We start from the raw sequence: 16,235 nt of genomic DNA on the forward strand, positions 1-16,235 counted from the left end.
GTCTTGTTTTTGCCTCATTTGTTCCTCCTCTGCCCACCCCACCCTGCTCCACCACACAAAAGCATATAACCCTAGTCCTTGCTTTTCTTCTCCACCTCTATTCCACTTTTTACTGGTATTCTGAAACCAGTCCCGATGCCTGCACCTGCTCAGGAAATTAAAATGTCTAATCTTTTTTGGCCGCGATGCTGCTGTGAGGCTAAACTGACAATCTGCTAACTACAGACTCAGAGCTAAAAGAACAGAGTGTTTTGCAATCAGGGCTAGAATCACAGGTGGTGGATTCTTTTTTAGCTTTCCAAAGCCAACAAAGCAAAAGAAAACATTCCATATTTCCTTTCTGCCTTTTCACTTCCCACCTGCCTTTTCCATTAACCAGTGGGGGGAGAGCCTCTGAGGAACACAATCTAAGCCTTTGGGTTTTTTTTTCTTTTTTTTTTTGGTCAGAAATCAGAAGGGGGAGTGGCTGTGGGTCTCTTTGCCCCCCTTCCCCGCTCTCACTACATCTTCTATCTCACACTTCCTTCTTGTGAATAATCTGCTTCCCTTCCGAGGCATGTGCCCAGGCTGCCACAGGCATCCGAAGGCATTCTGAGAAGCTGTGATAAGCAGAAATCTGCAAGGCCTTGGGGGTAGGACCGCCTGCCCACTGCCAGTTGTCAGGCTTGGAGACAGGTTAGTTCTCTGAGGGAAATCTGCTTCTCTGAAGGAAGCACCTGCTCTACTTCCATAGAGGAACTTTTCACAGAACGGGCACAGGTTTGGAAGACATCTCCCCAAGAGATGATACAGCTTGAAGACCGAAGACAGGAAGGCCCACAGAGGACGTGTGTTGAGTGGTCTTGAAGGGACAGGAGGAGAAGGAAAAGAAACTGTCACCACAATTGCTTGAACACGTCACACACATCCCATGTTAGAATCTTTGCTGACCTATTTCTTTTGTCATCCTCCCTCAAATATAAGCTTCATATGGACAGGAATTTTTTTTCTTCTTCTAACTACCACATCCCCAGTACTCAGGGAACTATCTAGTGAATAGTAGGAGCTCATTAAGCATTCATTAAATGTATGAACCCAGGGGACATCTCAAGTGTGCCAGGCACCATGCTGGGTGCTTTACATAATTTTATCTTATTTCAAATTCAAGCCATCTTGCTGAAAAATTGTTTATGGGTGTGCACACTTTACAGATAAGGTGACTGCTGCCCCATGGTGTTAGGGACACCTGGGTTCTTTCACAGGGTCTTGATCTCTGGCATGTTAACCCGAGAGCCTGCATCCACCAAAATCTGCTGCCTTCTGAGCACTGAAGACCATGAGTCTTCCCCCTCTTCCTCTTCTGGTCCTCAGCCTGTGACAGCAAAGACTTTCAGTTGCAGCCTTTGAACACTTTCTAGGTAGGTAAGAGTTTCTTGGGCCCTCTTTCTGAACACATCTCTGGTTGGACACTTCTCATAGCAGTGGTCCTCCTGGTTGGCTTCCTGCTTTTCTCAGAGCATTCTGAGAGATGGCACCTCTTCATCTGTACTTACTCTGTTTTTATCCGTGATTCAGGGATTTCACTTAGAGAGCTCCACCGAATCTCAAAGGAATCGAATATTAAGGCTTTTTTTTTTTTGTATCACCAGTATTTGTTTTCTTCTTTGGGAGAGTGGCAGCTTCCTGGATCCCCGTGTACAAACAGCACAGGTGAGCTACTGAGAAGGTTAACAAGCTACTCCTTCCACCTTGCTGCTAGGGAGAATCGTGTAAGTGAGCACACGAGGTCCATGAGGTCTGGAGCCCAGTGGTGGGAGTGGTGTCCTTCTTCTGGAAGCAGCACGTTCCCTGTCCTTTTTAGGTGCTGCACCCAGGATTCTGCTCTGGAGATCTGCTCTGCACAATTTCCTCAGCCTGCAAGCCTGCTCGGCCCCATACGATGGTTGCCGCTCAACTATGGCAGCTCCGCTCTGCTGTTGGCTGACGGCCTCAGGTCTGAACCCCTTGTCTATCCCATCCCTCATCTCTTATTCTACACTGTTTTCAGGTTGTTGAGATTCCAGCCTCATTACTCATTCACCTGACTCTATCGTGGGCTAGACCTTCAGGCTCAATGCCGTGCCCTGCCTTTCTGGTTCTTTGTGGCTCTTCCCATACCAGCAACATTGCCTTAAGCAGCCTCAGCCTAACGTAAACTTGGTTGTGTTCAAGTGGTTCTGTTCTTCAGAATCCTGGATGGCTTACCAAACATTTGGTATTCTACATCCTGCACCGAAAAGTTGATATGTCCCTTCTCATCTAATCCTCACAAAAAGTGTGTGCCTCAGAGTTTCATACATTCTTCTAGTCCCCAACTGTCTGTCTGGCCTTGCCCAGTCCCTGTGTGAATGTATTTGTCATTAGCTATTCTCTGTGGACCCACTTGGTGGCGACAGACGGGAAAGAGTGATGGGCCAGATGTGAGACAGAAGGGAGCCATATGGCTCTGCTTGCGGGTGGCATCGGGCTGCACTTCGTTCATACTCTTCTCAGGGTAGAGTCCGGGCCACCTTCGCCTCTCCTCAACATCTATAATGTCTTCCTGACCAGCTGCCCTCCAGCTACTCCCCATTGCACCTGTTCTCTGTACAACAAACTAAATAATCTCCTCAGAAAGGAAATCTGACACAGCATCCCCAACCCCAAATCCTTAAATGACTTTCAGTCTTTTAAAGATCAAGTCAAAAACTGATAGCTTGGCTTCTAAGGTATCAACCTGTTTCTTCCTACTGCTTCAGCTTCTGCACACATCACTGCCTTCTGCTGCCTTCATTCCAGACCCATTGGCCACCTGTGAGTCCTTGTGCGATGAGTTCTTCCCTGTCCTGGGGCCTGTCTCTTTCTTGTTCATGAATGCAGAGTCCTCCTTCTTCAAAAGCATGTGGGGTCAAGCAGAAGAATGCCAATGAATGTGAGCCAAACCTCAAAAGTTGCTTAATTTTGCAAAATGTAGGAAGCAAACTTATGATTATAAGAAAACTAGAGCACTTTGAGGAACAGGATGCGATTGCCAGCCTAAGATCTTTGAAGAGGCATTTATGATGTAGAGAACACCATGCGGTCAGGCTTTGGGATTAAACAATAACTGGGACTTTTATAGGTAGTGGTAAGTTGACTAGTTTTGAATGTGTGATTGGGTGTTTGGACAGGAATGTCATGGTTCTTGGTTTGTTAAACTACAATCTTCTCTTGATCTATGTCTGAACTTCAGTGAGAACAAGAGTTCCTTGCATGAAGTAATGCCATGACTTTGCTTGTCTCCTAAGCCTTGAGGACAAGTTCTTCAATGACAAAACTCACATTTTATTCATGTTTGTTACCCCAATATTCAACTCAAGGCTTGGTATAGAATAGCCTTAATTAATGATGTTGATTTGGGATGAGGGTGCATGTAAACATTTTTCAGTGAAAGAAAGGAAGAGACACTAAGAGGGAAGATTCAATAGAGAAAAGTCTTAATTGTTTTTTAATGTTTGAGAGGGACAGAGCAGGAGGAGAGAACGGGTAGAGAAAGAGGGAGACACTAAATCTGAAGCACGTTCCAGGCTCTGAGCTGTCAGCACAGAATCCAACATGGGCTCGAACCCAGGAACCATGAGATCATGACCTGAGCTGAAGTCAGATGCTTAATTGACTGAGCCACCCAGGCGCTCCTAGAGAAAAGTCTTGATGTGGGTGGGAGGGATTGCTCAGGTGTGTGACAAGGGGTTAGACATAGAGAAGAGAAGGATATCTGTTCTGATGAAGTAGGTGAAGTGGAAGAAGCAGAGGCATTTTAGGATAAGAGTGGTGTAAAAGGGGAGGTAATTTGTATAGGCTTCCACATCTCTATAATGTTGCTTCTTAACAGTTTTTTAAAGCTTATTTATTTATTTTTGAGAGAGAGAATGAGAGAGAGAGAGAGAGAGACAGGAGAGAGAACGAGTGGAGGAGAGGTAGAGAGAGAGAGGGAGACAGAGAGAATTCCAAGTAGGCTCTGCACTGAGAGTGTAGAGCCCACCATGGGACTCAAACACGCAAACCGTGAGGTCATGACCTGAGGCCAAACCAAGAGTTGGACACTTAACCAGCTGAGGCACCCAGGTGCCCCTCTTAACAAAATTTTAAATAAAAGATGTGCATGTGTGTGAAAGAAAGAGAGAGAAAGAGAGAGGGAGAAAGAGAAGGAGAGAGAAAGAGAGAGGGAGAACTCTGACCTAAGGGCATGAGGACTGAGCATCATGGCACAGAAAGGAAACCAGTTAATCTTGTACCATGGGTCTGCCACTTATTTGTATGAGATTGAATAAGATGCTTATCTTCTTGGATCCTCTTCTTCTATAGAAGACAAATAATATAGCTTAATAATTTAATGTGATGATTTAATTAGCTATCACAAATGAAATATTTTTGCTAACTCTAAACCATATTGCAAATGTGTTTCTTTAAAAAATACATTTATGGTTTAGTTGAGTTGAAAAAAAAAGTTTAATTCATATAAACTGTGATGAATTAAGTATAAAATGTTGAAAAAACTATCAGAGGATGGGATTACAGAATACCAGCTTGGTGCATTTTTGGAAAACATTGACACAGTCTCCCATACTGTGTAATAATATTTAGCTATTGTAATTATTTTTGTATGTATCTCTGTATGTCTTTCCCCATGCAGTTTGAGAAATCCTCAAAAAAAGAGATAGTATCATACTTATCTTTATATGTCAGCCTCTATTAAAGTCTAATCTATAAGCTAATTGCTCAATACCTGTATCTTGAACTGATCTGTTGAAATCTCTTATTTTACTATTGGAGAAACATGCTCAGCTTTTCAAGTGACTCTGCAAACCTAATGCAACTAAATCGCCTCATTGCCAGTCTAGTGCTTTCTTTGTAATCTGATCTCAGGAAAGAGGTAGGTCTTCAATTTGGCCTTGATGAGCAAAAGCAAAAGTAAACAGAAGGAAGGGCCTTCCTGGCAGGAGAACATCTTGAGCAAAGGCACTGGGGATGAATGGGGATTGCATATTCAGGGCTCCTTTTGCCCTGGCAGCCTGGCTGCCATGGAAGGCACATACATTTTTATGGGACTTGCTAAGCTTTTACAGTTCTGAGAAAAAGAATCAAGAAGCTGTCAAAGATAATAATACAGGTTTTAATCATTTAGCAACTTATCTAGTACCAAACTCTAAGAGTTTGTCATATAAATGAATGTATGATCGAACACATAAAATAAAATAAATGCTTTTATTTTGCCAATGACTCCTTGGAAATATATCACAAAAAACTTTCTTGGCAATAATGGATCCAAGAGATCTTAATTTATTTCAAAGGCAAATGCCATTGGGTAACTTTGAAGTCACTAGGGGTCCTCCATTTAGTTTGACTTGCCTTAATGGAGTACTCACTTACTCCAGAGAGAGAAGTGAGACACTGGTTACTGGCTTCTCTGGGTCTTGGACACATGTCATGCCTTAGTGTTGTGTGCTACCAAATTGGATAGTTGGATAGAATGCATTTCAAGGCTCACTGAAATATGTATGTAGTCATGGAAGGCTTCTGGAGGAAGGGTGACTTTGGGAGAACCTACAGAATGGAAAACTACTGCCTAAAACCCATTAGTGTCTCCCTAATGGTGGCATGCAAAGTCCTTCAAATCCTCCCTTTTCTAGCTGTCAGTTTTGTCTCCCAACATTTCCCTTTCATGTCCACACACTCCAGTCATACTGAATTGCTTGTTCTTCCTTGAGCTCTTTCTTGCTATTTTGCACCTCTGAATCCTTAAACATGTTTATTTTTCTGCCTGATGTAACATTGCCCTCCTTCTGCCTGGAAAGAATGTCTCCTCACTGCTCAAGACCCTGACGACTCTTCTTTTTCCGTCCAAGTTACAGTTGATTGATGCTCTCTTTGTGCCACTCTGTATCTTATATCACCTTCCTTATGGCACTTATCTTACTGGACTGAATCCTTTTTTATTTTAATAAAACTTGGTTTTGTATTTATCTCTAAACTGTGACCTTAAAGAGTTTATTGCAAGTCCCCAGTTAAGTAATCGTGATCTGTTTGTTGAACGAATAAATGGATAAAAGAAGGAATAAAAGATGTGGGAAGAATAAATTGATGAGTCCAGGAGCCGACCAGTTGCATTAGGTAGGATGTAAATGTGTTTCGATTCAAAAAATAGACAAATCAACTCTATTAGCTCAACTTTCCTGGAAAGTTTCTCTGGGCATTTGAGGCCCAGGCTTGCATAGTTAAACAGCTAGGTAATGGCAGGACCTGGGTTCTTTCCCTCTACTCTGTCATCTCCTGGCTCCCCCTTGTGGTTGCAAGGTGGCTGCCCAAAGCTTCAGTGAGGGAGGTTTCTGGGTCCATATCAAGAGAGAGGACGTTTCTCTTCTGAAATCTCTCTTAAGAGAGAGGATTATTTTCCCTGGAAGCCACTAGGTAAACATTTTCCAGTTTTATTACCCAAATTGGACTGAGTGGCCCCTCCTGAACCAGTAACTTATGTGGGGGAGGTGAGATTTGCTGAGGAGTCACGTGCTCTGCCTTAAAGCTGTGTGGAATTGACTTGGAGGAAAACACAGGAGGAGATGTGAATGCCCAAGCAAGTAGGGCTATTTTAAATAGGGGAGGATGGGAATTGGGGGTAAACATGGTGACTACAACGAAATGGAAGGGACATGCCCAAAAGTCGCTCATGTGGCTGTGTTGACTCTGGATTTTTATTCCTGGCTCTGTTTGAATTCGAGGTTCTTTCTCATTGTCTTTTTCCTTATGAAAATAAAGTAACAGTATACATACACACACATACACACACACACACACACACACACACACACACACATCTCCAAGTTTAATCTGACCTTCTGTTCATAACCTGCCATCAAGGTAAAAGTGAAAGTACCAACATCTGCTTGTGTCTCTGTCAGTCTGCAGAAAGGGACCAACTCTCCAGAGAAGCCAATTTGCTGCTTTTGGAATCTGCATTAAGTTACCTTCAGGAGACACATTTGTCACTGTCTAATGCCTTCTTTCCCACTCTGTAAAAAAAAAGAAATTATAAGTGCCAAACTCCTATCCAAAGCAGGGAAATGCCAGTGTTTGAATTCTTGATTCACTTGCCAGGACAAAACCTAGGGAGGTCCAATATTGTGGATCCTCATGATGTGCCAATGATTTATGCACACTGCTACCCTTAGCCCTCCCAGGAGTCACACTAAAAGAGACCCAAAAGGGGCTTACAGGGAAGGCACTTTGCCTGGTAAGCCAAGCATAGCACAGACACACCCAATCCACCCTCTTCATCTGCCTCCTCCACTTACATGCTAAAGTTTTCTTTTGACACACTTCTCTTATAACTGTGGCATTTCTTTTTCGCTTCATCACAAAAACACAAACAAAAACCAAACATGATCAACCAAACAAATAACCTCTCTCCTGCAAAAACAAAACCCAAAAGACACAAAATCAAACCAAACCACCACTGCCACCACTACCACCACCACCAACTACTGGTTTCACAATAGGAGCAAGTAGCATGAGTTCAAAACTTGGACTTTGTCTGGAACAATTTTATATTCATCTCACTTAATTCTAACAAAATTCAAATCTGTTTAAAAGGTGAGGAAACTTGGACACAACAGGGAAAAGCTTTAGCTAAATATGCTTACCCTGATGATGTGTGCTATGTGGCAGACTCCTTTTCTATTCCAGTCTTTTGTTATTTTCTCTCCAATTAAAGGAAGAAGTTCACTAATTCAACAAATAGCCATTGTACCACAGGTCAGGTACGACTATAGAATCTAGGGACATAGCCATGGACAAGACCTATTTGGACCTGCTTTTTCAGAGTTTAATTTCAGAGGGAAAGATGGAGATTAAACCCATGAATCAAGATGTGATCAAGAGAATTACAGCTGGAGATAATTGCTATGAAGAAAGTAAAGCAGAAAGATGTTGTAGGAAGTGCCCAGAGTGAGGCACTAAGTTGGATAGCATGGAAGAGAAGACATTTGAGTAGAGACCTACGTGTTGGGAAGGACTCAGCCACAGGGAGGTATGGGGTAGTTCTTTCCAGTAAAGGGCAGGAAAATTAAAGTTTGGAAGTAAATAGTTATCCTGGTTTGTTCAGAAAGGCCAGAAGGAGTAAGAGAAGAGTAGTGGATGGTCTCTGGATTCCTGCCCTTTATTCTGTGGGTCAGCCTGACTCTAACTCATGATTTAATTATCTAGCAGCCATATCTGATATACATTATGCACACTTTGCAGATGCACAAGCCAGATTCCAGAGTAAGTGAATTACTTGAGATGATGTAGCTAGCCAAGGGAAGAGGAAAGACGCCCATGTCTCGTCTATTTGCAGGTAAATATGAGAGGGAGCAGTCCATGCAAGACTATCTTTACTTCTGAAACCAATTGCAAGTTTGGGGGTTCCCAAAACCAACCTTAGGTTCAATAATTTGCTAGAAAAAAACTCAGAGCTCACTGAAGGCTGTTACACTCATGGTCACAGTTTATTAGAGGGAAAGGATGCATATGAAAGTTAGCCAAGGCAAGAAGCATAGAGGGCAGAGTCTAGGAGGGTCCAAAATGTGGAATTTTCAGTGGTTCTCCCTGTGGAGTCAGGATGATGTCTCTCTCCTGATGATGACTTGTGACAATCAACATGGACTATTACCAATCAGGAAAGCTCACCTGAGCCTTAGTATTTGGAATTTCTACTACGGCTCCATTAGGTTAGGCATGATTCATCAATTGGACATGCAGGTAACCTTTGTCTCCAGCCCCTCCTAAAGACTGACTGATATTACATGACTCAAAGCCTTCACCTCAATCACATTGTTACTATCCAGCGCATCCTGTCCCTACCCTCAATCACATTGTTAGGCTATCCAATGTGACCTTGGTGTGACCCAAGATCCCTAGGCAAACAAACATTCCAAGGGCCCATAGATCATTTTCTAGTAGCCAAGGGCAAAGGCCAGACCTCTTTTTTGGGAAGGTTAAAGTCTTGATTGCACATGGAGCTATACATTTCCACTGGACATTGCTTCTGGCACACACAACTGCCCTTCTCTTAGTCCTATAGGATGTGTTGGGTGGCAGTGTGGGTGGTGTGTGGCTAGGCTGTAATGAACAGGTGCTTCCCTGCAGTGGGAGGAGCACAAGGGCATAAGCACCTCTCTTCACCTCAGATGGAACCTTTTCTTGCCTTGCCAAGTTTTCGGACTCCAGAGAAGATGCTGGTGGGCAGTTGCATGGGAGTCAATCTGGGAGCATGATAGAAAACATCCTTGACAGGCTGCCGTCACACAGCGCTCTATTCGGAAAGGTCAAAGTGGTAGGGAGGCAACAAATAATATTCTTTTTTTGTTTTACGTTTTTTTTAAGTTTATTTTTTGAGAGAGACAGAGACAGCACAAGTGGGGAAGGGCAGAGAGAGAATCCCAAGTAGGCTCACTGGCAGCGCGGAGCCTGATGCAGGGCTCTATCCCACAAAACCATGAGACCATGGCCTGAGCCAAAACCAAGAGTTGGCTGGTTAACGAAATCAGCCACCCAGTCACCCCAAATATTCTTATACCATCACAAAGGTAACTACTTTACTTCAATACCCTGGATCCTTCGGATTCCGCATTGCTTCTGACCAAAAAGTTGTTAGCTTTGTTGGAGGGTACCTGCATTGCTTGTGAATTTCCTCTGGGCCATGACAGTTCAGGCTGCTGCCTTTCCATTGTGATGACAGCTGGCATCTGACAAAGAGAGGGTGGGAACAGCACTGCCTGTGGAGCCACCTGAGTTGGGTCCCTTTTCCTACTACAGCTATGCAGTCTCCATGTTAAGGCCTCATCCACCCACATCACTCTAGTCTGAACTAGAGTACTTGAAATGGCCCTTTTTTTCACCCCTGCTCTCTCCTCCCAGATCTACCCAGGCATGACCTAATCTGAAATATCCCCCCCAAGAGTCTGTGGGGTGGGTCAATTGGGATGAAGGGTCACACAGTAGTCAATTAAAAACCCAGGTCTGCCTGTTGCTGGCTTCAGCCACTTGGGCAAATCATTTCAAATATCTGAGCTTGTTTCCTCCTCTATAAAGTGTCACAGGCTTCTTATCAATGAGTTTGTACACACAGTGCTGAAGGCAGTAATCAGTATATTATTAGGTATTATGATTGTCATGGTGGCTATTGTGAGGATTAAAGAAGGGAATACACTGTCATTAGTACATAGCCATTGCTCATTGCACATTTTCCTTTCTTGCCTCACAAAGAGGTCTTCATTGTCCTCTTTGTCGAGCTTATCATGCATAGCATTTTGGTAGCTAAACACACAAACACACACACACACACACACACACACACACACACACACAATCTCTTCACTCCCTGGTCTCCACCTACAGCAGTTCTTGCTCTTTCTTCTTCTTCTTTTTCTTAATTTCTTAATGTTTATGTATTTTTGAGAGAGGGAGTGTGAACAGGGGAGGGACAGAATCCGAGGGACAGAACAAAGGGAGACACAGAATCCGAAGCAGGCTCTAGGATCCGAGCTGTCTGCATAGAGCCCGAAGTGGGCCTCGAACCCACAAGCAGCAAGATCATGACCTGAGCCAAAGTCAGACGCCCAACCTACTGAGCCACCCAGACGCTCCTACCTTCTTGCTCTTTTTCAAGTGAATCAAATGTGGCCCATTTTCAGACATTTGCCCTTGGATTATTTTTTGCTTGTACACTCTTTCCTAAGATGGCCATATGACTCAGCACTTTGCTTCATTTGGGTCTGTGCTCGCGCACCAAATTTTCACCTTGCCATCCAAAAGGGCAGCTGATGTTGCCCTTCCTCTTCTCCTCCTTCGTTTTTCCTCATGGCACTTATCACTGCTGACATTATATTATGTATCTGATTGCTTATTTTCTATCTCATTCACCAGAATTTAAGTTACATGAGGATGGGTTCTCTGGTCAGTATTTTACTCTCCTTTCCTAGAATAGTGCTAGATATATAATAGGGACCCATCAAATAATTGTCAAATAAACATAACGATATTTTCTTGGATTGTACTCTCACGGTTTTTATGGTTTTTGCTTGTTTGTTTGTTTGTTTTGTTTTTTTACATTCAAGTCTATAGGATGGAGCCCTGGACTTAAGAGTTTCTGTGTCCCGTTCAGTACACAGCAAAAACATTGGTTCATATCCCATACTCAATGAAGACATTTAGAATTCAATTATATTCATCTACCCATCAATCTCCTTTTATTGAAAACAGATTTACTAGTGTCTATTTTGTACTGAGCCTTGTGTTTGACTTTTAGGAATTGAAAGATGATTTTAATGTCATTCTGCCTTCAAAGAGCTTAGTTCAGTAAATTGAAATAACAGTGCATTTTCCATGGTGACTCAGTACAACATATTCAAAATGCATACACATAGATGCAATGGAAACAATTTTTTAGTAAACAATGCTCTCTGATATTGTCTATTCTTTTACACTTTTCAAAAGTGCTGGTGGTAACTCCCTAAACTAATTTTATGATTCATCAATGGGTTACAACCCATGATGTAAAAAACACAACTATAATACAACTTAGTTGCTTTCCTTCATTGCATAAAGAATTGTGTAATAATTATTTTACAGACATTCCATGTCTATCTTCCCCACTATGATAATGATGGTTATTATGATACTATGGTGATTATGATACTATTATTCCAAATATCTTACCATTTATCAAACACTAAGTGCATATCATGGATTGTCTTGTTAAATCTTCATGACAAGACTTTGAGGTTAGGCTTAGTATTAGCCCCATCAAGCAGATATGGAAAATGAGACCAGAGAGATTACACAGTCGTTTTATCTAAAATATGATAGCTGGTGAGAGGTAGAGAGTTAGAATCTGTGCCCAGAGCCGTGTTCTCAACCACAACACCATGTTGATTCTCCTAGAGTCCCTGGTCTTAGGCAAAGACCACATCTGTTTTTACTCATTGTTTTATCGCCTGGTTTGAGAACCCCTGATTCCTCTGCTAGGCTCTTTCCCCCTTTTAGTGAAATCATCTCCCCATCTCACAGTGTGGTATAATGAAGAATATATCTGATCTTTGTGCCCAGTTCCTTGCACAGAGCTTTAAAAACTCTTGGAATCTCCTGAGTCAGAGTGTTTGCTGTGCCAATCAGGTGACAAATGGTAGATCCTTAGGGAGCTTTAGGATAGGATGTGGTCATCAGAAACACTTACTTTGTAATTAGAGGGTTGGAATTTTATCCACTCAACCTCTGAGTGGGGGTTCAGGGGCTTAGAGATTGAGTTCAAACAGGTGGCAAGTGAGTTGATATATAATGAAACTCTAATAAGTACTCTAATAAAAACTGGGGGCATCTGGGTGACTCAGTCAGTTAAGCCTCCGACTTTGTCTTAGGTCATGATCTCAAGGTTTGTGAGTTCAAGCCCCGCATCAGGCTCTATGCTGACAGCTCAGAGCCTGGAGCTTGCTTCAGATTCTGTGTCTTCCTCTCCCTTTGCCCCTCCCCCTGCTCATGCTCTGTCTCTCTATCTCTTAAAAAGAAATAAATATAAAAAAAACCAACAACTCTGGACACCACATTCGGTGGAATTTCCTGGTTGAGCACATTGGTGTGCTAGTTGGGTATCATGCACTGATTCTATGAGGAAGGGGAACAGAACATCTTCACCCTCCCCAAGACCTTGCCTTATGCATATCTTCATTTGGCTAAACCTGATCTAAATACCTTATAATAATAATCCCTATAATCATAAATAAGCACTTGAAGTGTGTTCTGTGAGTCATTCTAGTGAATTATCAAAGCTTATATAAATTTGCTTATGGGAACCCCTGAATTTATGGACAGTCAGAAGGGTATGTGCCCCTGGCCCCCCCAAGAACAGTGGGTGTCTGAACAAGGCAATCCTGTGAAGGACTGAGCCCTTGTGGTATCTGACACTAACTCTGGGTGGCAGAGCTGAATTGCAGATTACCCTGTTGGGGTAGAAAAGGGGCATTTTTGGATTTGTACCTTGCCAGGAAGGGGTGTGGGTAGCTTGGGATACCTGAACTTGAGGCTGGTGTCTGAAGTGGTCCCAGTCTTGTGAAAGACTTTGCCCTTAACTGTGGGGTCCCAGGCAATGCTGGATAGTTAATGTCAGAATTGAACTGAATTGTAGGACACCCTGTAGGTGTTAGAGAATTGTCAGAACACTTATGGGAATCCATAGGGATCTCTGTGCTTGAAGTCCTCTCGTGGTATTATTAATACACCCCATCCACTGAGAAGCTCATTTTAAAGAAGTACTAATGATTAATGGGACTTAAATCCTGAAAACCACACCTTTCACAGAATAAATTACCACATAAAATTGCATTATGTTAGACATCAGGACATTATTAAGTTATCCTTTGGGGAAGGAAGGTCTTGCCGGGGCCAGTGAACTCTGACTATGTAGGCACCAAGCGAAGAGCAGAGACTTTGGAATGGAGTAGACCTGAGCCAGTGCTGGACCTTCCACTTACTAGTTCTATGAACTGAACTCCCATTCAGTTAACCTTTCTGGGCCTCAATGTCCTCCCATCCACATCCACTGATGGTAGTTAAGTTTTAATACTTCATCATGTAATTATTTTCAAGAAACAGCTGACTCAGCATACCATCCATCCCATTTCAAGAGCTCTTGGGACAATCTAATAGATGGGTCTGGTGTCCTAATCACAGAGGTACACTGAAGCCTTTAATTCAGTCTGTGTCAATTCCGGGGTCGTCCAGTGACCCCTGGAACTCCCCCTCCTTCAAGAGGTCTCTCTGGTGAACAGGTCTCTCTGGTGAAGAAGATTTCTAAGGTACTTATGTCCTCAGATGCTCCTGCAGTGACCCTTGGGTGTTTCCCTCCCTAATGCATTATGTCCATCCAGCCCCAGGCAGGTAGCCACAGCTCTGTGCAGATAGGGACTGATTACCTGTAAACTCAGTGCTCATGCGCACCAACATCCGTCTGTTTTTCTAGGCAATTAGTCCTGATTTCCTTTCCCGTGCACTACAATCTTTTGTTCCTTCCCTTCCCAAATGAATGCAGCTCCCTGCCACCAGAATGTCCATTCCAACACTTCCTAGACTCTCCATCTGAACGCTAAAGTTTTTGCATCTTCTTTCTCTTTCTTTCTTTCTTTCTTTCTTTCTTTCTTTCTTTCTTTCTTTTTCTTTCTTTTTCACGGAGCCTCATACAATGTGTGGCCATGAGGTTTCTGTTTATTCTTCTCATTTTTATACCATCAGCAAAAGTGAGATACTGATATCTATTTTCCAGAGCTGTTAAGGACGAAATAAGAAAACATACATGAAGTGTGGCTTATTCCTGGAATCTGATAAATATTAATTTGCATTCTTGCTCTATCCCCACAGAGGCAAGAATGTATGTTCTTCTGGTACAATTTAAGTGCACTGGAGGTTGCTGGATTATTAGTGACTGACACACCCTCTCCTGCCATCTATTTTGCCACCACCCAGTTATATCCCAGAAAGTCCATGATTACTCTTCTCTCTGGAGGTGGCCTGGGATTTTCCGTGCTGGTCTCTGTTGGGAGACTTACACTGAGGGAGGTTTTTTACTCTGGAAGCTTGGATTCTGGGTTGATCCTCGTTGTTTTACATCAGCACTTTCCTCTCTGACTTCCAAAAGAGAAGAAGGAGATACCTTAGTTAGAGTTCTGCACCCAGAAAATCACCTCATTTCAGAAATGTTGAGAATATCTCCTACTACACTCTGCCCTACTGCTCAAGTCTGGGTGGAGAGTACTGAGGAAGGGGGCTGGGAGTTCCTCTGTGTCAACTCCATATATGCAACTGCAAGCAAGGTCAGTGCAATCCTACTGGCACTGAAGTGTGCTCAGAGGCCCTCTGCTACTTTTTGATCCAACATCTTGAGGCCCATTGTCCAAAAATGTCTCCTTTTTAGTGCCTCTGAAGGGGAAGAACTTAGCTCCTTTCCTGAGCTTAAACCATTAGGAGGTGGCAGAGTGGGAACAAGAACCCAGGGGGCTCTAGCACAGAACGTTAGAGCAGCGAAGGGTTTCAGAGACCAGAGATTCAATTGCCTTGTTTTCAGAAAATAAAACTGATTAGGGAGGTTATGAGACTTGCCCAGCCACATAAGAAGTCTACAATATGTTTTTGTCTGCTCTATTGGACTTTGTACAGGACCTAAAAGGCCAGCATGACCATTCAAGGCACCATGCACAGGCCAGGGGGCCAGCCATCAGACTTGTCACCTTGTGATCTTACCAGCCTTGTGACCTTCAATTTTACTGCTTCCATTGGTATTTCCTGTCATGTTTTCTAAGGGATTGTGAATGAGAATGTAAGCCCAGGGTGGTGTTACCTTTCATTGGTTTTCCAGCACATACGGTCTCTGCTCTCAGGCCCCACAGATCTGCATATTGGACCTGCTGGCACCACCCCTTCCAGGCAGATTGGCAGCTGTGTTTAGGGACGATGGTGAGGTGAAGAGAAAGAGTTGAAGTTAAGGTCTCAAGAGCTAAATACAAGTCCCAGTTGCATGGAGCATAGATTTACCAGCCGATTATTTGTTGTTTATCTGAAATTCAAATGTACCTGAGCATCTTGTGTTTTATCTGGCAATCCTAGTTGTGGGGAGCCTGGAAAATGAGAAGAGATGGAAACTGTTTCAGCCCCCACATGGTCTGTACCACTGGGTTGTGATGTTTTCAAGCCTGACAGACTCTGAGATATGGTGAATGTCTAGAACACCCTGGATCACCCTGGGTTAGGATTCTGCAGCAACTCTAGAGAACTGCCATTTAACCTGCCTTTGGAACTGGATGGGGACTGGGTCCTGCTGGCTTATCTGGATGGACATCACTTTCACATTTTCTAAGATAGAGTATTTGACTGGGTTGGGGGCCTAGCTGGGTGAGCCCCACATCATACTCAGCTCATGTGGCCTCCTTTGTCCCAAACTATTTACCATTTCTGGTCCAACCAGTCATATGCAGAGAGAAAAACCTTGCTGACCTTCCATTGGGAAGAGATACTGATGGACACACTCCTCAGAAGGAGCCAACAGCCCTTTGTGAGCTATGGTGAAAATCCTTTCCTCAATGTCAGTTATCTGGAATCTCATGAGAAATGAAAGGAAGCATGATTTGAAAACACAGATCCCCATGTATATAATATAAGGTATTATTGTGTAGACCCCAAAT

The 16,235-nt window shown here is 43.2% G+C and overlaps 1 protein-coding gene across 1 annotated transcript; it reads right to left on the minus strand.

The window, feature by feature from the left end:
* Positions 1 to 450: 450 nt before the first annotated feature.
* LOC122225977 lies at positions 451 to 15,346 on the minus strand. Its single transcript, XM_042948655.1, has 4 exons — positions 15,298 to 15,346; positions 13,042 to 13,195; positions 9,618 to 9,755; positions 451 to 841 (listed from the first exon to the last, which is right to left on the minus strand). The coding sequence occupies exons 1-4, from the start codon at positions 15,344 to 15,346 to the stop codon at positions 451 to 453; spliced, it is 732 nt and encodes a 243-aa protein (XP_042804589.1).
* Positions 15,347 to 16,235: the final 889 nt, after the last annotated feature.

The sequence above is a fragment of the Panthera leo genome, chromosome C1, assembly GCF_018350215.1.
Source record: "Panthera leo isolate Ple1 chromosome C1, P.leo_Ple1_pat1.1, whole genome shotgun sequence".
Classification (NCBI taxonomy): Eukaryota; Metazoa; Chordata; class Mammalia; order Carnivora; family Felidae; genus Panthera; species Panthera leo.

Bases quoted from the DNA above. Each gene is read 5' to 3' on its own strand.
- LOC122225977 (XM_042948655.1), bottom strand. From the start codon at position 15,346: ATGACAGGAAATACCAATGGAAGCAGTAAAATTGAAGGTCACAAGGCT. The intron at 13,196-15,297 runs GTAAGATCACAA...TAACACCTACAG, and splicing joins AATTGAAGGTCACAAGGCTG to GGTGTCCTACAATTCAGTTC. The intron at 9,756-13,041 runs GTACAAATCCAA...TCTCTTTGTCAG, and splicing joins CCACACCCCTTCCTGGCAAG to ATGCCAGCTGTCATCACAAT.